Below are 22,927 nucleotides of genomic sequence, written 5' to 3'. Positions count from 1 at the left end.
TTAAAGAATTTATTTGCAAATTATGGTGGAAAATAAGTATTTGGTCAATAACAAAAGTTCATCACAATACTTTGTTATATACCCTTTGTTTGCAATGACAGAGGTCAAACGTTTTCTGTAAGTCTTCACAAGGTTTTCACACACTGTTGCTGGTATTTTGGCCCATTCCTCCATGCAGATCTCCTCTAGAGCAGTGTTGTTTTGGGGCTGTCGCTGGGCAACACAGACTTTCAACTCCCTCCAAAGATTTTCTATGGGGTTGAGATCTGGAGACTGACTAGGCCACTCCAGGACCTTGAAATGCTTCTTACGAAGCCACTCCTTCGTTGCCCGGGCGGTGTGTTTGGGATCATTGTCATGCTGAAAGACCCAGCCACGTTTCATCTTCAATGCCCTTGCTGATGGAAGGAGGTTTTCACTCAAAATCTCACGATACATGGCCCCATTCATTCTTTCCTTTACACGGATCAGTCGTCCTGGTCCCTTTGCAGAAAAACAGCCCCGAATGATGATGTTTCCACCCCCATGCTTCACAGTATGTATGGTGTTTTTTGGATGCAACTCAGCTTTCTTTCTTCTCCAAATACGACAAGTTGAGTTTTTACCAAAAAGTTGTATTTTGGTTTCATCTGACCATATGACATTCTCCCAATCCTCTTCTGGATCATCCAAATGCTCTCTAGCAAACTTCAGACGGACCTGGACATGTACTGGCTTAAGCAGGGGGACACGTCTGGCACTGCAGGATTTGAGTCCCTGGCGGCGTAGTGTGTTACTGATGGTAGCCTTTGTTGCTTTGGTCCCAGCTCTCTGCAGGTCATTCACTAGGTCCCCCCGTGTGGTTCTGGGATGTTTGCTCACCGTTCTTGTGATAATTTTGACCCCACGGGGTGAGATCTTGCGTGGAGCCCCAGATCGAGGGAGATTATCAGTGGTCTTGTATGTCTTCCATTTTCTAATAATTGCTCCCACAGTTGATTTCTTCACAACAAGCTGCTTACCCATTGCAGATTCAGTCTTCCCAGCCTGGTGCAGGTCTACAATTTTGTTTCTGGTGTCCTTTGACAGCTCTTTGGTCTTGGCCATAGTGGAGTTTGGAGTGTGACTGTTTGAGGTTGTGGACAGGTGTCTTTTATACTGACAACGAGTTCAAACAGGTGCCATTAATACAGGTAACGAGTGGAGGACAGAGGAGCCTCTTAAGTTACAGGTCTGTGAAAGCCAGAAATCTTGCTTGTTTGTAGGTGACCAAATACTTATTTTACCGAGGAATTTACCAATTAATTCATTAAAAATCCGACAATGTGATTTCCTGGATTCTTTCCCTCCATTCTGTCTCTCATAGTCGAAGTGTACCTATGATGAAAATGACAGGCCTCTCTCATCTTTTTAAGTGGGAGAACTTGCACAATTAGTGGCTGACTAAATCCTTTTTTGCCCCACTGTAAATGTGGTGATGAATATGACTCATCAAGTCGGAGTAAAAAGTACTATAGTGGAAATGTATTACATTTAAAACACTCAGTCATTGCCTCTAGTCATTGCAGACTGAAAAATATCAGGGAAAAAGGATGTGGATTCTATATTAAACATTAAACATTAGAGTCAAAATGTTAAGAATTATCAAGCAATGATGTTGAAATGAAAGAAATTCAGTCTAAATACATACATTAAATGCATAAAGAAACGGGTCACAAATACATTATTTGTGTTTGGAAAGATTTCCACATTGCATTTCCAAATATTTCTGTGCAGAGTGCCGTGAAATAGATGAATACTCAATGCATTTCATTTTGAATGGCAGGTTTTTTTTTTTCAACAAACCTCAAAGTTAAATCGCTCCCGCCAAAAATGCCAAGTGAGAAGATGTCGAGTTAAAGCGCCCGACGGGTTTCCACATCGTACCTCCTAATGCGTCCACAATCTGTTATAACGACCAAAAATAAACACAGGCTTTTTATCCTGCCTTGCCCACAAAATAATCCCAGTTCAAAATAACCATTTGCTGAATCTCTCCAACACTGTAAACACCAATCACGCATTTAAATGTCCGAGCTTCAAGCCTCAAACAGCCGGGTGAAATAAATCAGTGATTATTTTGGCAATTGTAAAGTGATCCGAGGTCTACGACGGTTTCCAAGACTAGCATCCACAGAAAAAAATGGTAAATATATAACGGGCATGTGTGTATTTTACAAATCTTTATTGTCTTGTTAGCTCCAGATTCACTGCACAGAGTCTAACATCAGAATGGATTGAAGCATCCGAGGTGGCCTGCTCCTGTGTATGTGTGTTAAACGTACAGCGCGCACAAAGCTGAGGGTTCATCCCTAACAGTATATGAGCTAATTACACATGTGCACTAACATGCACAAATAACAGAGAAAGGGACATTGGAAATATAACAATTTACTTCACTTTTCCCAAGTTGACAAATTCTGAACCCCTCACCAAACACATATGAAGCAATTCTAGATGTTCCAGCGTTGGACTGTAAGAGGCTGGATGCCAAAGTCAATTGATGACTCATCAAAACGGGAAGAAAAATATTGACATCAGGGAAATGTGGATGGCACGGGTATGGATATAAAAAAAAAAAAGCCAACCGTTGTTTGTAATTCAGTTATTACTATTTTTTCTCTTCAAACACTATACACAACTCAATGTCTTCGGGCACATTTTCACCTCTTTATTTAACAAGACATCAGTCGTGTCTGGAGGGAGACATGTTTCTGGCACTTGGTGGAAGGAGCTGTGTGGGAATTAAGTCACTGGTTCCTGCGGCAGACAAACAAAAACAAACTACAACAATCATTTTGCTTGGGATCCCGTGCGAATTCTTCACGGACTCCGAGGGGTGGGGGGGACACGGGGCCCGTTTGGGCAAGGCCGCTCACGGAGAAGGGGCGCCGCTGGCCCAACCCGAGATGTTGATGGTCAGTGAGTGGAGATTCAAACGAGTCTGTCCTGTGTTTACTTTCAAGTGGTCACCGTTGTTGAAAATGTAAGGTTGTTTTGATGCCATTAATTAATCATTAAACACTTCTGTAAACACTGCCCGCTTCTGGTAAGTGCAGCGAGATGATTCTCTTTCACTGTAAAGCCAAACACCGGAAGGAGGAATTACTCTTAAATGGATTAGCAGTTAAAAAATAAAGAACTAAAAACATTTTAGTATAAAACAAACCCATTTAGATTCAGTCATTTTAAAATCCTCCGGCTTAATTTAAACATATTACAGCAAGATATTTACAATTTTGAATTATACATCCCCAAATAAGAGCCCAAACATCAATAATCTCATCTCATTTATTTCCTGTACAACCAGAGACAAGATTTGAATAGAAACTGTACAACTGTTTTAACATGCCAAGAAAAATAAAAATGAGAAAAAAATAAAAATGTGAGAGGAAAAAAAGAAAAAAGAAAAAAGCAAATACATTAACAATTAAACATTCTCTGCCTATGTACAAATAGATATTATTATTCACCAAATTAAAACCTTCTCCACTGAGGATTTTCCTCTTACAACTAGATCCATAGACAGAGGCGGCCTGGTCTCGAGTGTCCTTCACCACGTTCCACAGAAGAGGAGGCACTTCAGGCAGTGACTGCGCTGGTGTCCGCATGGAGCGGGACGCTCACTCCAACTCGGTGAAGCGCGCAAACATGGCTTTGCGTACGGCGTCTTTATACGTGTCCGACGCCGTCAGGTTGTAGTTACTGCCTTTCGTTCCCAGACCGGCTCCCTTTGTTCTCAGTTGCGCCTGACGGGGGGAGATAACAAAAAAACCAAAACGGAACCGAACGCATTAAATAAGTTGAAACAACCCTTAAAACAACATTCCTTTACATTTTCAGTGATTGCATTTGAAAACACTGCAAGGAGTTTGTCACGATGCCTTTTCAAATTTGCTCTCGTTTCATTGAGTGTCCAATAAAGTTCTATTTTCAGTATTGTACTTATTTACCTCAATAGGGGCGGTGATCCCCTGCTGGTTGCGGCCCAGTCCTTTACCCTCCTTCCATCCCATCGCCTGTAGCATTTTGTTCCCTATGTTGTCACTGTTGAGACCGTCTTTAGTGGGCTGCTCATAGTTACTGCGCAAGGGAACAGCGGCGGTGGAATTAACGTTTGCACAAATGTCATTAAATATTGATGACGTTCAAGTCGGCCCAGGCTTCCAGGAAGGAGACTACAAACTCACACAACTGGAGTTGGTTGAGTGAATTTCTTCTTCTTGGGCGCTGGGGGTTCAGGGATGCCATATTTCTCCCTCCTCTCAGCTGCTCTGTCTCTGTATTTCATCTGTTTACAGGAGAAGTGACTTTAATGCCTTTACACTATTGACATCATGATAAACAGCGATATAAGAGCAGCTAGAGCGTTTTACGGCGGGGCTCAAACCTCAGTCTCTTTCCGCTCCAGCTCTTCAAGTTCCGCCTCGCTCAGTCTCGATCGGCGGAGAACCTCCATGTTTTGCTGAAATAAGACAGATGAGGTTAGAGAGGCGCCGACGCACAGCTCCAGCACCTCCTTGGTTGCGGTTCTGCCGTGCGGCAGGCTCACCTTGTGGAGGTCGGAGAGCTGCTGATGGCGGACCAGGGCGTCCTTGTTGGGGAACTGTCTCCTGCACAGCAGGCAGGCCATCTTCTTCCAGTCCGTCAGCTTGTTGAGAACGTCGTCGCTAAACTCCTGCTCGGCTCCGCCCTCCTCGGGGTCGCTGTCCCCGCTGTAGGCCGCCACAAGGCCACACTGAACAGGGAGAGACAGGAGCACGGTGGTTAGCATGTTAAGCTACAAAATAACAGTGTATACAGATGAGCTGGCATGAGATTTTTGGCATGTGGAAGACACTGTACCAGGGTGGCTGCATGCATCAAAGGTTACATTTAATAATACCTGGAGACAATAACGAAACGTGAGATTTTTGACAAATCACATCTATCTTAGGCAAGTATTGCAGGTAATTACGATATATTTGGTACAGGGAAGAGGCACGTATTAGGTAGAAAGAAGGTTGGTTATAGAGTATGATTCGAAGAATAGTTTTTACAGCAGTTTCCTTGAGGTCAAATAGCAAGCTAAGTGAAGAGTAACTGGAATAAGTCTCACCAGTAATAATTGTCAACTTGAATTGAAGGCATTAAGGACCTGCAGAGCCCCTGCTACACGGACAGATGAAGCTCTCACCTTGCTTGAATTCACTGAAGTGGTCGGTGCCTCTTCTTCAGGCTCCCTCAGTGGCTCTGGCATGATTGTCTCAAAACCACCCATATGCTGGGAATAAAAATAAATTAATAGAACAATGAATCAACCAGGCACAAGTACCATCCAAATTACAGGAGTCGGTCCTAATAACAAGTGCTACATGAGTGAAAACACGCCACATACCTTCTTCTCAAACAGCGTGAAGCCTGCGTCAGCGGCCGCCGTCTCCCTCCTCTCCTCTTGACTAATGGGATTAAAGCTGCCCCTAAAGTTTTCCTTCTGCTTGTTGAGACTCTTGGCCCACCTCTCCATGTCTTTGGCAATCTGCAAGGCACCAAAACATCATGTCTTTCATCAACTTCCGATGTACTCTTATTGGTACAGTCTGTTATTTTTGTGATTACATTTTGCTTCAACAGGCTACTGCAGAAAGCAATGCAAAATAATTTGGTCGCTTTAAAGATGAGTAAAGTTCAAGTGATTATTTGTCACATACATATACATACTGTCATACATATATGCAGTGAAATGTCATGACACCCGAAAAGCAAATATAAAGCATTACATGGGGCTAAAGTATACCTGGGCTTGGAATGCAAAATTACAATGATACCCCTTTTCCACTGCACCAAAAACCCAGTAACACCGCTAACAATCGCCATTTGTCAACAGTGGGAAAGGGAAAAAGCCAGGTCTCAATGCCAGGTCAAATGACCTGCTAATTTTGGCCCCTTTACCTGCGTGATGCAACGTGCATTTAACTTCTGGACATTGGTGCCAAATAGACAGAAATATCCGTGCATCATTCCATCATTTCATATGCCATTTAGAATTCAAAAATCTGAATGCGACCTTCCCCCACCCCCCCGCATGGGGGACCATAAAATGTCAAGAGTGTGGGGATCCCACTGTGGGGAGCACGGCGGAGAACCCCCACCACTCCCCGCCGGTCCCCGTTGCCAAAGGACCGGTAGACGCACCGGCAGCATGGAGTCTCCGGGCGTGGGTGCTCCACGCTGCTTTTACTGTAGCGTTGAGTCGTTCATGAATGATCCGGTTCTTTTAAACGACTCAAAATACCCTTTTTACCCTCAAAATACCATTTTTCTTTTTTTTAGATTTACAGTTTGTTGTTAGTCGTTTAAGTTGCAGTCTCCTCTACTGTTTTGTTCCCAATCACACTTGAACCATGACACGCCCCTTTTCCGACTTGTTTGTGATGTCAAAGGTGATGCACCAGAAAAAAAAAAAAAAAAAAAAAAAAAAAAAAAAAAAAAAACCTAAAACTGCATTTCTCCCTCTTGTCAATGGGAAAGGTGTCAATTTCCTATTTTTAGCGGCCAACCCGCTTATTTTGGTTTTAAAACGGAATTATACAACGCTAAATAGTTGCTTCATGCTGATAGAACTTCTAACCTGCTGAGCAGTCTTGCTTTTGGGCTTGTCTTTTTTCTCTTTGCCGTCCTTGGCTTCTTTAGCAGCAGCTGCTGCAGCACCGGTGCTGGCTGTAGTGTCTGCTGCAGCAGCGTCAGTTGCAGCAGGGACGTATGTCTGCTTTTCACTGTCCCAATACATGTACTGCTGAGTCTGAGCATTGTAGTAGTACTGAAAGTAAAGGGGGCAGATTTCAAAAGTTATCAAAACAATCACATATTATGAGACACTCATATCGCTGAGGAAAACACAAACATAGTAAAATTGTAGGATTTGGCTGCTCTTACATGAGAGTTTGGGTCGTAGAAGAGGCCGGATTGAGGGTCATAGTAGTAACCTGAGGATTCATCGAACTGATATGTGGATAGGTCAGGACCTGTGAAAAGAGTTCAAATATATGTATCAATTGCATAGAGTAGGGGTTTCAAAACCTTCCAAAACTAATCTATTTTAGTCATGTATTTATTGGCAGAAGTTTCTGTCTAAATTGGTTTTACTATTAAATGGTGGAGAGCTTTTAGGGCATAGAACCTGTTCTAAAATATAGTAATGGATTTTGTTACAAATTATATAACTGGATTATGGATCCAATATTTGAGAGTTGAAAACATACGCTCAGAGATGGTAGTCGACAGATTAATTGGTCGGCTGATTAATCAGGGCGATATCTGCAAATTTTGAGATAATCGACATGGGCCTATGCCTGCACTCACGAGGCGGATAAACAAAAAATGTCTGCAGACTAAACACTGGTGCCTGTCAACGTGTCCTGGAAGATTCAATTTCCCGGACAAACGGGAGAGATTCCGGTCTAATATTATCTGTGTTTATTGAGCTTAAAAACAATTGATAAGCAGGCTATATAGAAAATGAAATCATCAAGGCACAGATGTACAATATTTTTTATTGAATACTCAAAATAAAATAAGCCCTGTCAGTTAATGGATTCATTTTAAAAATAAATACATAAATATTACAAATGTTACGGCTGGTGACCAAACCATCTCCAGTCGTGAACAACAAGTAACAAGAGCAGCCGCTTTAATTAACATGTCACTAAAATGACATTTTGATCAAATCAAAATAAATATGACAAGTAGGTGTAACAGAAAAATATTGAACTAACCCTATGCCTGCTTGTAACCCCATATCGGCTTTACTAACAACAACATTTTGTGCTGCAGGTCACAGTTGAAACTGCCTTGTGACCAAAAAGGAAGTTGTCTTTCATTTGTCTGACTTATGCACCCCACCAGATGGTCTGGACAGGAAACCAGACTACACCAGCTGCTACGTTATCTATACTATGATCCCTCTCTAAGTAACGGTGCATGTGATGTAGTTGATATAAACCCTCGAACAAGTTGGTTCGAATGAGATGGTTCTTTTTAAATAAATAAACAAATATTTTTTTTTAAAGATCTAAATGCTCCACCCTGCACTAATTCAAATTGTGGCTGGAAGGAATTATTTTCACCGGACATTATGACCGGAGAGATTTAAACTCTTAAACTGGGACTTCAACAGATTTTCCCCATTGAAAAACCGGCAATCATCTGATAACGGAAATGTTGGTATATACATACAAACATCTTTTACAGTTTATAATTAGCTAATACCCCCCCCCATTCATAAAAAATACAACATGATATCTCCATTATATATTGGCCAGCTGTCCCGCTCTCTTAATAAACGGCATTGGTCATTGAAAATCCATATTGGTCGACCACTACTCAAAGCCTTGCGAAACTGCTGCAATATCTGGTAAAGTAAACCTGAAAATTTTTCAATCAAGACTTGAGATTTCATTAACATCTCAGTAAATAATTCTTTATCCGTGAGAACATCAAGAAAACAGCTTAACAGACTCCAGAGGCCACCAGTTTGGAATCGTCGGTTTGTCTGATCTTTTATAGCCATGCCATTTTTTTTTTTATAAGGACTGTAAAAAAATAATGTAATGCAAACATACTTTATTTTGACCTTAGACCTTCCTTATATGCTTCTAGAATATGTTTGAGGTGTGATCATACCAGTGCTGGTGTCAGCTGTCTGGCCAGAAGTTGTTGACGTTGCGGTAGCAGTTGCAGTGACAACTGGTGCTGAAATGGTTGTAGCAGCTGACAGACGTCCATTCTGTGGTGTTACTTCCAGCTGATGGCCAACTTGAGACGCCTGTAAGTAATAGTTAAAAAAAAAAAAAAAAAAAAAAAAAAAAAAAAAAATATTTGGCTTGTTGAGTTTGTTTGATCCCATTTACCATGGGGCCACCTAGTCTAATCTAGGGATTTGTAAATTGCTTTTACCTGGACGGCAGGCTGGCTGATTACATGCGGCTGGTATACCTGAGCGCTCTGTGAAATGACCACACTGGCTGCAGCTGGAAACACCTTTATACCTGGGGCCGCTGAGAAGGGGAAAGGAGGAATTTAGATAACCTCACAAAGTAAGCAGCAATACAGAAAATGTCAGATAAGAGGCCTGGCTGAGAGCATTAGACAGACTTCCATACAATCGCTTCACTGTAATACTCACTGGATGTATTATTCAAATTGCATTTAGATGGTAATGCAAATAAATACGGCAATGTTAGGAGTGCCAACTGAAATACACATAGGCGACTCTAGTATGAGGCTCAAACATGCACCAGCAAAATACAGAATAGCCAGCTACTCAGGCTGCAGTTTTTTTTTTCCTTTACCTCCGAGTATTCCATTAGCCTGGGAAGCATCTGGGCCTGCCGCATGCTGGAAGTACGACTGGTAGTCCTGGCAACAAGAAGCAGTGTGTTAATCCATCACACTAGGGACAATTTATACACGTTCCCAAAATGTCATGTTTTTGTATAATGTGTCATCAAAAGGCATCAATCATCGAGGTCACACGTCTTTGAAATAGATATTTCTGCACATTACAAATCTCACCTCTACTGAACTGGAATTCACATCTACTCATTGTGCTGATGCACAAGTACTACAATAACAACCATCGCAGGGAGGCCCGTGGGGTGTTTCATTGTTTTTGACAACAAGTTTTGTATTTTATACAGGAAATACTAACTTGAGTATGATATAATTAAACACACTAGAATAAGGAATATGAATGAAATTTCACCATTGATGTTTTGTTACTTGAATTGAATGTCAATTTGTTACTCGATAGGACTGGGCAGGTATTCGATAATATCGGTGATATTTGCTACGATACGCCTTTATTTTTTGGATCCTTGATAGAATTTGAGTCAGGACTATAAAAGTTATGGTAAACCCAGTCTTAGAGGCCAAACCTTACATTCCACTAACCTGTGAAAGAGGTGCAAAGCCCTCCTGTAGGTAGCTGTATTCAGACTCTGTGCCCTGTTGTGGCTGCAAAGTAATAGTTTGTTATTCTCATGTTTTGGACATTAGAAAAGTAATTATATACCAGACATGAGTTCTTTATGAGAGCTAGGACCTACCTGACCTGAGGACCACTGAGCTGCAGCGATAGCTGTACTAGCCACAGAGAAGGCGCTGATCCTATGGCCATCGGGTAGTAAAAGGTCCCTGAACATTCCAAGCAGAGGTAATAATTTCATTTACTGGTTTTCTTGAAGGACGCCTGAGCAACTCACAGCTGTATTCATTATACTAACTTTTAAAAGCCACTGTATCCATCAATAGAGGTTTCCTATACTATTTAATGTAACCACAATATTGTTTAGTGGTAAAAACTTGGGAGTATAGCCCCCCCCCCCCCCAATGTTCTTCTCAATGAAAAGGAGTGTATGCAAAGTACATGGGTTTTCTATTTTATTTTTTTTAAACCACAATGTCAAAATGGCAATCGAGAATCATAACTTTGATCATCGGCCACACTTACTTCCTTGCACTCTTGGCATAGTCAACACTAAGTGTTTTTCCATCCAGCTTAAGTGGGGGTTGCAGTCCTTGTAGGATAGTTAGCAACTGGGAAGCCTCCTGTGAAAGTAAGAAGAACTTTAAGATCCATAACATTCAAATAGTGACTAGTGATGTAACTGTATGAAATTTCACATGGGCATGGTATTGCAGGGAAAGGCTATACGGTTCAGAACCATGGTGGCTTGATACTGCAGTATAGCTTAAAACGGTATACCTTTACATGCCTAATACAGTGGTACCTCGCCTTACGACTGCATCTACTTACGACTAATCCAAGATACGAGTAGCGATAGTCGCAAAAATTTGTATCGACTTGCGACCGACTGCTCCAAGATACGATCAGGGAAATTTGAAGTTGGTGCGTTGGCGGCCAGTCAGCGGTCAGTCAGTGGGCGACCTACATTGTGTGTGCACGTAGTTCGTGGGTTATCCATATTTTTTTCATATATACTGTGTTTGTGCTGTGTATTTTGTTTATTTTCACCCTTCATGATGAGTCCTAAGAAGAAGGACGATGGAAAAAAGAAAAGGGCAACGATTCCCATTGAAACTAAAAAGGAAATCATACAAAAAAATGTACAGTCGTAAGTTGAGGTACCACTGTAGTGACATCCAGTAATTTTGTCAAAATGTTATTATCAAAGGAAAGAGGCTGAGGAACAGTTAATCAAATGAATGTTTGTGAATACATATTGAGACCAAATATATCTTACCAAAGGAGAGGAGAGCTGCACAAATGCAAAGCCTCTGTTTTGACCTGTCTGCTTGTCCTTAATAAGACGGATGTTGTTGGGCGTGAGGTTGGCATATGGCGCCAAGACAGTCATGATTGCCTCAATTGAGGTTAGGGGGGCAACGTTCCTCAAGATGATAGCTGCACACGAGGAAATAAATAAATAAATAAATAAAAAATGTGATATCAGATCATCCTTTCTATTCCAAAGAAGCTGGTGTATTGAGTCAAAACCGAGAAGTCCCTTACTGTCACCAGAAAAGTCGGTGCCGGGCTGGGGTTCTGGGATTCCAGGTGCATTGCTGCTCTCAGGCTCTGTTGAGAGAACGACAGAATGAAAAGGCAGCATTAGCATCACCCACGGAGCGGTTGTGACAACGGGGAGGGGGTGGCCTAGGAACTGAAAACTGGCCGTTTTTAACCAATTACTTGGCCCATTCTATATTCTCATCCCTACAGTGTGTGGCACTTTGGCAGCAGAAAAATATGCATGTCCTCTGCTTACACCTAAAATGCTAACACTAAAGAATGCCATGGATCTCGTTAACTACAGGCCTCTAGTATTCCTCTGTGCTGCATCCCAGCACTGTGCATGAGGCTGTCCGGATGGCTGCAGTCTGTGGCCTCTTGTTTGACAAACTACTTACCGGCTTTGGCTGCTCCACACCTGAAGCACTTCAGCCTCCTCCGGAAATTGTACAGCCCACACTGCAAGTAACCGTTTACATCATTTTTATTGATTATACAGCTGCTAAGGCCCTGAACAGTGCTGCTTTAGATAACACGCAATCCAAATTGGTGCAGCATACCATACTTACCTGAGACAAAAACTTAACCTTTGCTACTCATTACTTTAACCATAAAATAATTTGCCGGACAGGATAAAAATGGCAATATGGAGAGAGGCCGAATATTTAAGGGGACTTCTGGAGAAACACCATTTGGACAAGGTGCCCATCAAATCGAGCTAGATTAGGAACTTACAGTGTTACAAAGCCAGTCTTCAAACTTGTTCCAAGGGTTGCTGTATTGCATGTCCACATGTTTGCCCTGGATTATCAGAAGTTTCTGTAAGAAGGCAAAAAGCGAAATTAGTCAAGTTATGGTGGCTGTCGCCATCCTCAGAGTAAGTAGTGATGGGAGGGAGACAAGGAGGAGAGGGAACCCCTCCTCTCAGAAAGCCTCTGAGTTAAAAGACAGCCACATGAAGTGTATGTGTGCATGAGGTGTACACGGCTGTCAAGGTGGTTGGGACCCGAGTGTCCAGACTGAGCTGGAGCAAAGTGTTCAATGTGATCCTGGTGACCAATGTGGGCTGCTTTCTGTAAACACAGGGAAGGGCATCCTGCCCCGAACAATAAAAGGCAGAGGTGAAAAGTAAAAAGAGGGCCCTGTAAATAGCACACAATTAAAAAAAAAAAAAAAAAAGCCTAATTAAAAACCTACAGTAACCTCTGCAATGTCAGACAATTTTCATTTCCTTTGGTAAATGCTTTCCATGCCATTTCCATGAAAATATACTCACTCCTTATGAGGTGACAACATACAAAGTTCTACAGCTTTATAATTATGGCCATTAGGCATTACAATAAGGAGTTCACACTTAAAACGGTGAAGTAACATGAGCACCTATGGCCATGCACATGGAATCTGTTCATTTTTGAGAACACTCTTGTTTTCCATTGGATTTATACTTTCAAACTGCTTATTGAATGCATTCTGGTTGCTGTTTTGATATTTTTCCATTATCCCCAAGGTAAATTCTAGGCTTGGCGATTGTAAAGCAACCTGATTGGTCTCCATCCATCGGGTAGCATCTTGCAAGTGATAAAAGTCCACGAAGGCGAAACCACGGCTTATACCTAGAAACAGCATTCAAATATAGACGGGAGGCGTGTTAGTCAGAGTCCAAGGGCATATTGTTCAAACTGTCACAAACTGCTTCATGACCCAGGTACTCTGTTTGGTAAATAACTATCCCTACAAGTTTTACAATTGCCGTTCTGTTAAGTGGCACTTCGTAAACAACACTCAACCAGCGAGCGTGTTCCCGGCATTTGAATTTTTACAAAGGGAATTTTACTGCGGTGCCTACTTACCCTCTACAGCCACAATGTTTTAGAACAATATGCATTTTTGCTGCTGTTCCTCATACAAAAAGACAACGACTCTTCTAAGATCCTATGGCAAAACGGGTCTAAATAGAAGCAGATTGGCCCTATGGTCAAAGACTTGGGGAAGGACAGGTTCCACGGTACACCTGGGTCTCACCTGTCTTCTTCTTCATCAGCCTTACATCCATTGGCTGTGGTCCCTCCAGCTGGTCTATCGCAGCTCGAATCTGAAACACAAAAGGGATACCAAGCATCACCACTCGATACTAATAGGACATTGTAAACCCCAGAATTCTATGGCCAATAGACGGACACAAAACTAAACACACACAAACAAAAAAAATAAAATAAATAAATAAAATAAAAAAAAAAACACACAAAAAACCCTAAAAGTATAAAGGGTGACATATATCCAAGAGAGGACTAGAGACTTACATCATCCTCAGTGATGTGAAGCGATAGACCCCACAGCATGATAGTCTTGCTTTTCTTATCGTCTCCTGAGTCTCGTCGGTAGTCTTGATCTGGAAAGTCTCCGTCAGAATGGTAACTATCCTCAGATCTATCACTGTTCCGTCGTTTCCTCTCTCTCTGCTGGATGTAGATCCATAAAAGCACCAATTGAATGCGTGGACATATGATCACACAAGAGAACACTGACGTGATATAGGCCAAGTGAAGATGAACATTGAGAATATACACTACTCACAAAAAGTTAGGGATATTCGGCTTACGGGTGAAATTTCAGGATGAACCTTAAGTGCACTATGACCTTTACAGGTGAACTTAATTTGACCTTCTCTAAACTTTTGAATGCACATGTCCAACTGTTCAATGTTTCAGTACTTTTTGCACAACTTGCTGTTCTCTAACAAGGAGCTGAACGGCAAAATTCACAACAGGTGTTTGATACATTAATCAACCAATACATTTCCTGGTTCGATTAGAATTGGTATTTAAACTGTCCTCTTCATCATGCTGTTCACATTTTGACATCATGAGACGACGCCTAACAACAGTCAACAGTACCTCGCCATGGTGAGGCTTCAAACAGGATGTTCTCAGAGGGAAGTGGCCACTGAGCTTAGAGTGTCACAGTGTCATCAGGGGGTTGCAACAGATACAGAGAGACCGGAAGAGTCACAGAAAGGCATAGAAGTGGACGTCCTTTGGCCACATCCCACACTGATGAGCGCTTCATTGTGAACAGTGCCCTGCGGAACCGGATGATGAATGCCACTCAACTCCAGGCACATTTAAGGGAGGTGAGAAGCACCCAAGTGTCACGTCAGACCATTCTAAACCAACCATCAGTGTGGTCTGCGTGCTAGAGGACCTGCAAGGGTACCTGACCACACCACCAGGCACAGGCATCATGGTCTTGCACGGGCCAGGGAGCATTTATGCTGGACGAGGGACCAGTGGCCTCAGTGCTGTTCTCTGATGAAAGTCGATTCACGTTGAGCAGAAATGATGGCCGCCAACGATGTTGGAGATGTCAAGGAGAGCGCTATGCATCAGACACTGTTGTCACCAGACGAGCCTTTGGTGGTGGTGGTGGTGTTACAGTGTGGGCAGGTGTGTCTAGTCAATACAGAACTGCCCTACACTTTGTGAATGGTACAGTGACAAGCCCATACTACCTGAATAACATCATTAATACAGTCATTGTGCCCCTGCATGAACAACACAGGCCTCATTTCATCTTCATGGACGACAATGCTCCAGCTCATCGAGGTCGCATCATTAGTGAATGGCTGCTGGAAACTGGGGCACCTCAAATGGAGTGGCCTGCACTTTCTCCAGACCTGAATCCCATATAAAACCTATGGGATCAGCTGAGTCGCCGTGTAGAGGCTCGTAACTCTGTGCCCCAGAACCTCAATAACCTGAGGGCCACCCTTCAAGAAGAGTGGGGGACCAGGCCTCAGCAGACAATAAGTCGACTTGTGAACAGCATGAGACGTCGTTGTCAAGCTGTAACTGATGCTCAAGGGCACATGACAAGTTATTGAGACATTGACATTTTTTGTTGTGGTGTACCCACCGCTGTTGTTGGCTTTTGTTTCAATAAATTGTTAGATGAGGAAATCACCATTGCATGCTTCTACTTAAATGCCCTACTTTCATGATATAATATCACTGTAGTGTGAACTTTTTACATTTTCCATAAATGTCACCCGAAAGCCAGATATCCCTAACTTTTTGTGAGTAGTGTATATATATAAAAAAATATTTCTAAGTGCATTGTGAATTAAAGTAGCCAGAATGACTACCTCCGGACTATCTCTGCTTCCTCGGCGTTCTCCTGCGTAGCGGTCATTGCGCCTCTCCTCGCCCCAGCGGCGCATGTCATGATCCCGATCTTGATCCCGGTCTCGCCTCTCGCGCCATTCCGATTCATTGCGTGACTGCTCAGAGCCATATCGGCCACTTCTTTCAGTGCGACTAATCCTATACACCGAGAGATAAAAGGGAAAAACATTAAACCAAACCCTAGTGGGGAAATACGCATCATTATGCATTCTAACAGAAACATTGCCAATAAATGCGCACTTATTATTTGCTTGTTGACCGGGAGAGCTTGGATTATGGTCATATACAAGCTATGCTCATCAACCCTTGTGAATGGAGAAAACATCGCATTTTGAATATTGTACTGATATGTTGATTGGCATAGCAGGTAATAGTCTTAATCAGGTGTAGGATTCATTTGGTGCATCAAGAATACCGATAAGCATCAAATTTTTTTTTACTGTAAATGGATTCTCTACATACGAGGCTTTTGACCAATACATAATTGTTGATAATTTCAAAATACTTTATGGACGCCTTATTTCATACGATTTGTTTCAACGTCAGAAATATTATTTTCATAGTATTATTTTATAATAATGTACGTTACATCATTGAGCAGACATCCAAAGCGACTTACAGTGAGTATATTTTGTCTGTCATACCTAATTGACACAAGAAATATTTTCAATATATCTTATGTTAATATTATTTGCATTACATCATTTAGCACACTTCGTCCAGAGCCACTTACAATAAGGACATTTTGTGGGTAATATTTAATTGAATTTAACAACCATTAGTAACGTGGATATCGTGCCAGAGCAGGGAGGGACATTGATTAGAACAACAAGTCTATTAAGTTCGGGAAATTGCATCACGATAACCAAAACCGCAGAAAGGATATCCCGTCTCATATCGCGGTATTAATATTATATCGATATATGGTGCGGGCGAGCAAACCGCTCAAGGGCTGAAAGCGGGTTTGGCAAATGTCCCGCCGGCATCACTGAGCTGGCGGGACATTTGGTGGTCGCAAATTAGTGGCAACTGGTAGCAAACGATCACGGCGATGGAAAATGACGGCCAACAATGGCCCAAGATTAAAGCATCCGCAGGCGTTACTCACCGCTTAGCGGCTCCCATTTCGGTTCAGCGGGCTGTGACACGGCCTACCGGGAGGTGAGTGAAATGGAGTCTTTTAGCAAACACATATGAACAAATACAGCATAACAGGGCTGGCCGACGACGCGATTCCCAGGCTCATCGGCCATTGCACTGGATGAGGCGGTTTACAGCGACTTTAAGCAAGTGAGACTTGAACGAGACGACATTTCGACCCAAAGCAGAGGCAAAAAAAAATAAACAAAACGGAGGAAAGTGCGACGTGTGACACTCACCGGCGTGATTTGTTGCGATAACGGTGTACTAACAGTTTCTCATCCGAATACGAGCCGAAATGCGGTCAACAACTTCCACATTTCACACGCACGGACTCGCCCAAGGAAAAACTGCAACGACGGTGCCTTTCTTTATCCCAGCATGCACTGCTTCGTGCCCAGGAGCATGACGGGAAATCTATTGGGAACGGCGCGCTCGGCGACCTGCACTTGCTTCGAATTACGATTACGTTTTTGTGGCGTCACCATTTTTTAACGTCATGGACCGACCGGAAATGGGTTCTTAATAATGATTAAATAAATAAAATAAAATGAAATAAAATAACACTAATAATAATAATAACTATAAGTTCAGCATGATTAGTAGTCAGTCTGATTAGTGACCGACTCAGAGAACACATATCATTTGTTCTCTGAATCGAACCGTCGTTATTTTCTGGAGGTACATCATATCCTCTTCCATTCCAAGGCACCCGGGTAGATAAGACCCTCGGTTGTGTACTATACACTGCAACTGAATGAAAACACCGCTGGAAACCCTTGTGCGGGGATCTTCTATGAATGCTTCACTGATAATGTGTCACGGGCATCTTGATACCCTGTAAAATGGCAGATCCCCGGTTTTTCCACGAAGCTGCATGTGTACTATGCACATGTACTTGTTTGAAATACAATCTCGCATGACAACAAAGTCAATACAAACGAGAGCTATACTATGTGTCGCATTGCTGAAACATCGAGTGTCGTAAATAATTGTACTGTTTTCAAGTCAACAAAACTATAGCTGTGTCTGCTAGCCTGATAAAACAGAGGGAAGTTGGGTTTTATTCCATTAGCCATAGGGTTAGGGTAAATAAACTGGTAAATAGTAAATGTGAAAGGAATGGTATTCTTACACCAGACCACACACTGATATTGCACTCTATTTTCATGATGTATGTCTTTAGATAGATAGATAGATAGATAGATAGATAGATAGATAGATAGATAGATAGATAGATAGATCGATAGATCGATAGAGATGGTTAATTGTAATGTGGAAATGGACAGCTGGGCAGAGGACACAGAAGATGAGTATTTATTAAGTACTGGTAGAAAGTTTTAAGAACAGGCACCGGGGATCTGTTCTGGAAGAGAGGGTGATGGAGAGAGGAGGGAGAGAGAGGGTGATGGAGAGAGGAGGGGGAGAGAGAAAGAGAGAGAGAGCGATCTCTGGGGCCCGGCTGGTTACATAATCTCTGTGATGACCTCCACCTGCAGATGTGACCAAAGGTGTAAAAGCTGAACATTGCTTTGTGACACAGGTTTGATATCTCAACAAAGATGCTATGAGACTAAATAACATGACCCTATATGGTTACATGGACAGGGAAAAGAAATGGGGGTAAGCATGATGACCCATCATTATCTCCATCATTCAAAAAAGTGCATCATTTTAGATAGATAGATAGATAGATAGATAGATAGATAGATAGATAGATAGATAGATAGATAGATAGACGTTTAACCCCGGATTTCTGCCTGCTGAACAGCTCCCCTATCGGTCAGTTTTTCCGGCAGGACGACAACAAGCCTCGCACCTTCACTGAACCAACATGGCGGGTCAGGAAGATCCAGTGCAGAGAGAAATCCACCAAGACTGGGCAAATCGAGAATACATAGAAGTAATAACGAGCAGCATCAAGAAAATCGCCGACTTCCTGAATTCGTTTGGTAAGAGCCATTCGCGGTCGACCCTCTAAGATATGTCAAGCGGCCCTTGGTGTCTAGATCAGATTGCGGTGGGTGCGCCGTTGTAACGTTAGCTATGAGCTAACCGTGATGGAGGCGTTTACGGCCACTCCCAGAAACAAGGATTCGTTGATTATGCGAGTTGAGAGCTGTTGGTTTCCAGATCGTGATTCGTGTAAACGGCTTACTCGCTTTATTGCCTTATTACCTAAAAACGCAGCGTTCCTCCCGCAAGCTGCCATTAAAGCTCCGCCTGTTATTACGGGCATCGGGCGGATCGACGGAGATCAGGCCCGTCTTGTGGCGGTGCGAGACCCGCGAACGGACGCGGTTGTAGCGAACGAAATGACCGAAATCCAAATCAAGCGATCCGCGTGAGAACTCCCACTCTGAGAATTCCACTCACGACTCAAGAGCTGAACCGACTCTCCCGACTGTCGCCCCGGAGAGTCGGAACATTTAGCGGCTCGGTTTTTGTTTTTTGGGGGTTTTTTTTTTTGGCCACTGACTCGTCACGCATCGAGTCTCCAAAAAGAGTCGAACCTTTCATCGCTGCAGCGCCACTGGGGCTATAAGAAGCCGTGGGGTCCATAGGTCAACTTGGATATACAAGGGCTGGTGCATTATTGTATATAAAACATTATCAGTCTTAAAAACCAAAAATATATATATATACAGAATATACAAAATGTGCTTCTATACATATTATGTACTGGATAAATACATTAATGCGTGCAGGGATAACAATGGAGGAGTAGATCTCAATGATACTGATGTTATTACTAGATTATAAAAATTTCTACATCGTATAGAGTTTATTACAATGCTACGGGGTGACGCTGGCGCAGAAGGTAGAGCGGGTCGTCCAGTCATCAGAGGGTTCCTGATTTGATCCCTTGTTGAACGTATGGGCGAATGGGTGAATGTGAGGCGTGTATTGTAAAGCGCTTTGAGTCGTCGCAAGACTGGAAAAGCGCTATTTAAGATGCAGTCCATTTACCATTCCATTTAGTACAATGTGTCAGAAGATATCAGAATAAGTCAAATTCCTTGTATGCATGTGTACGTACTAAAATAAAGTATAAATAAAATAAAGCTGATTCTGATATATTTCAGAGTTTTTGCGGTATGTGTGCGCGTGTGTGTTCCGTGTCCAGAGTCACAGTTTCCAATCTATGTGTCCCCTCAACAGACATGTCGTGTCGGTCTCGCTTAGCCACGCTCAACGAGAAGCTGACAGCGTTGGAGAGGAGAATCGAGTACATCGAGGCCAGAGTAAGCCCTTTGCGTGTGTGAGCTCACACCAATCTATCATTATTAAATCATTCTTTGGTGACTCAAAACTTACGGGTGTTTTTCCATTTCAGGTGACAAAAGGAGAGACCTTGACCTAGAGCTCTCAATGGGATGTTGAAGACCAGAGCATCCACACTCCCCCCCCCCCCCCCCTCTCCTCTTTTACATTTTGCATTAAATGGCATGGAATTGACTGTTCCTTTTAGGACCACGTGGATACACTTTTATAATACATGGTTGATGTGTTTGTGTGTGCGCTTGCTTGTGTGCGTGCGTGTGTGTGTGTGTGTGTGTGTGAGATTTTGATCCCATGATGCACCTCAAATAAATATTGTTACAAACATCTCTAGTCATGGTTTGAAAAGTATATTGTGCATCTTAACACTGGACCCGGTTTGACGACAATTCATTGACGACCCGTGTTGTGTGCTGTGTCAAAGGGTTACAGAAAAACAACATTCCTGTGCCAATAAGCATAATGAGTACTTGTTCATCAATCTATATTAAGGACCTGCTTGTACAGTGAACTGTTGGTGATGAAAATGTGTCAGGTTTTAAATTCTGCAATAAAGGGAACCAATGACTTTCAATGGTAAATCGAATACTATGAATAGATTTCTTTGTAATGATATACTATGATATGATGGTAGCCATGATATACCCTTGCTCATCCGTGATTGAACTTGCCCTTTGTTATTTTTGTACATTCCCTTCCACATCAATCGGCCTTGCTGTTCTGTTCATTGATTAAAAATGAGATGAATGAACTGTCTATATGTAGTTAGTCATTATGTGCAGATCCAGTGGCTGATAACTTAGAATTGCAATATTTACTTTGTACTCCGGTACCTTTTTTTTTTTTTTTTAATCACTTTTAATTGCAAAAGACAGCCAAATTAAATAGTCGATGCGGTTATATAATCACAGAGAGAAGCGCATTTTTTTATTTTTTCATTTTCTTTTAAAAACTGAGGCAATATCCGAAAACGCTGTTCGTTTGGCGAAACCATTTTCCTACGCGACGTCACACGTTCGTTTTTTTTTTTTTTTATTAGGTGCGTTTGCGGTCTGGGTTTTAAACCAAGCGATCCCTAATCAACCCCCCCCCCCCCCACCCACCCCACGCACAACACCTTCTCTTCCAGAAGCACGGAAGCGTTCTTGCCATTTGAATGCGAATGGAACGTCGAACGAAACACACCCCCGCGGCTCGCCAGGGGGATGGTAGCTTCCAGGAAGCGCCCGTTGGAATGACCACAAGGGTCCATACGTCTGTTTCCCCGCGTCGCTGTGAACATGTCAGTCCCGGCCACACGTATCGATATCGTCTAGGCCGGCGGCGGCGGCGGCGGCGGCGGCGTGTTTGAACAGCCATTTCCCCCCCCATTTGCTCCAAGGTCGAACCGGGTGTCGCGCTGGTGTCCTACCAGTCAGTTATGTCCCCATGGGCCCTGCTCTGGGTGATGCTGGGCGTCCTCGCCGCCGTAGCGGGCTTCCTCGTACACTCGGGCCTCCTCTCGCGCGTCTCCGTGCGCTCCGGCCCCCCCCCCATCAGGAACGTCACCCTGGCGTATAAATACAAGGAGGGGCTGTACGACAGCCGCGGGCAGGTTCTGAGAGAGTGCAGGGCCATCGGACCCGGGCTGGCCTGCGTCGGGGTGTTTTACGACGACCCCAAAAAGGTAAACAGACGCGACTCCCTCTCCTCCTCCTCCTCCCCCCCCCCCGGTCGTGATGAGACCGGGGCGCTTTTGAGCTTGTGTTCCCCTCCGGCGTTTTCCGCTTACAAGTCACGGCGTTTAAACGTTGTCGTGGAGCAAAAGTTTTTTGAGTTTTTTTTTTTTTTGTTTGTTTAACCAAACGCTAGATGGCGCTGAAACCACACGTCTTCCTGAGAGGCAGGCACACACACACGCACACACACGCACACGCACACGCACACACACAGCTCGACTTGTCAGGATTTCTTTAAAAAAAATACAAAATACCCAGATCCCCAATTGAAATACCTTGTTGATCAGCGTTATTATAATACAAATAATATATTGCCATGGTTCCCTCCCCCCCCCCCGCCCTCTATCTATTAGTGCATTTTACATATATTGTGTAACTTTAAAACATTTTCTTATTTTAAGGTTGAATGTGGATTGGCTTTTTTATTCTATTGTTATTCCTCCCTTTATTCCACCTTTTTTATATCGTCGCTTAATGTTTAAATGTTGGCGGAAAATCGAACTCCAATACGCCGAATGTCCGACATTGTTGAATGCCTTATTCATTCGTTCAGTCCTTGGGTTATATGCATATTGTAAAAATAAAGGGTTTCTCTTTCTTGCAGCCTATAGGAAAAGAGAGAGTTTGTCAATGTGGATGTAATAATGATGACTTGATTCAACAATGAGCACTACTCTTCTGGATCGATTTATTAACCCATTGATCACCACGATCAACACCGATTTAGATGCAAGACCGCAAATTTGATACTGAATGGAAATGGGTGTGGTATTTTCAAGTTCTTTCTAGGGTTGTGTTTTGGGTGGGTTCAGGGTTGGGTTGAGTGGGGGTCCTCTATCAATAATCAAGCCTAGTTTTCTCGCTCGAGCTCTACTACTGCAACACATCTGTGAAAACAACACACCCTTTTATTCCTGGATCCAGATGTCACGGAACGGTTTCTTTGGGAATTTTTTTTTTTCTGTGATTTAAAAAAAAAAAAAAAAAAAAAAAAAAGTGATTTCCAACTGCTCTCTGCGTGAACCCTCTCCCAAAGGCTTGCTATTTCTGTTGGAAGCAGGGACCTGCACTCTTTC

At 42.8% G+C, this 22,927-nt stretch overlaps 3 protein-coding genes across 6 annotated transcripts in view; 2 read left to right on the top strand and 1 right to left on the bottom strand.

The window, feature by feature from the left end:
- Positions 1-3,295: 3,295 nt before the first annotated feature.
- Positions 3,296-21,630, bottom strand: rbm5 (RNA binding motif protein 5). 4 transcript variants are annotated; one of them, XM_080001658.1, is made up of 25 exons: positions 21,546-21,630; positions 16,820-16,867; positions 15,672-15,849; positions 13,831-13,989; positions 13,553-13,622; positions 13,070-13,143; positions 12,266-12,349; positions 11,929-11,989; positions 11,531-11,596; positions 11,262-11,422; positions 10,508-10,605; positions 10,104-10,191; positions 9,949-10,011; positions 9,348-9,414; positions 8,953-9,053; positions 8,680-8,821; positions 6,934-7,022; positions 6,629-6,817; positions 5,396-5,536; positions 5,195-5,281; positions 4,571-4,756; positions 4,409-4,483; positions 4,209-4,309; positions 3,972-4,101; positions 3,296-3,767 (listed from the first exon to the last, which is right to left on the bottom strand). In XM_080001658.1, the coding sequence occupies exons 2-25, from the start codon at positions 16,834-16,836 to the stop codon at positions 3,642-3,644; spliced, it is 2,553 nt and encodes an 850-aa protein (XP_079857784.1). In that variant the 5' UTR covers positions 16,837-16,867; positions 21,546-21,630; the 3' UTR covers positions 3,296-3,641. The 4 variants fall into 4 exon arrangements, with proteins under 4 accessions (XP_079857784.1, XP_079857782.1, XP_079857785.1 ...); XM_080001656.1 differs by lacking the exon at positions 21,546-21,630 and adding an exon at positions 17,087-17,239 and having other exon boundaries at positions 16,820-16,862; XM_080001659.1 differs by lacking the exon at positions 21,546-21,630 and adding an exon at positions 17,087-17,239 and having other exon boundaries at positions 13,831-13,986; positions 16,820-16,862.
- Positions 18,659-20,705, top strand: brk1 (BRICK1 subunit of SCAR/WAVE actin nucleating complex). Its single transcript, XM_080000871.1, has 3 exons — positions 18,659-18,803; positions 20,014-20,096; positions 20,189-20,705. The coding sequence occupies exons 1-3, from the start codon at positions 18,686-18,688 to the stop codon at positions 20,213-20,215; spliced, it is 228 nt and encodes a 75-aa protein (XP_079856997.1). The 5' UTR covers positions 18,659-18,685; the 3' UTR covers positions 20,216-20,705.
- The window catches only part of tex264b (testis expressed 264, ER-phagy receptor b), a 30,019-nt gene continuing 28,641 nt past the window's right edge, over positions 21,550-22,927 (top strand). Inside the window, exon 1 of the mRNA XM_080001660.1 lies at positions 21,550-21,799. Within this exon, the coding sequence (XP_079857786.1) occupies positions 21,554-21,799 (246 nt within the window). The 5' untranslated portion in view covers positions 21,550-21,553. The remainder of the gene's footprint in view (positions 21,800-22,927) is intronic.

Source organism: Zeus faber (genome assembly GCF_960531495.2).
Source record: "Zeus faber genome assembly, chromosome: 5".
Classification (NCBI taxonomy): Eukaryota; Metazoa; Chordata; class Actinopteri; order Zeiformes; family Zeidae; genus Zeus; species Zeus faber.
Note: the sequence above shows the minus strand (reverse complement) of the source record. Positions and strands in the feature narration are given on the sequence as shown.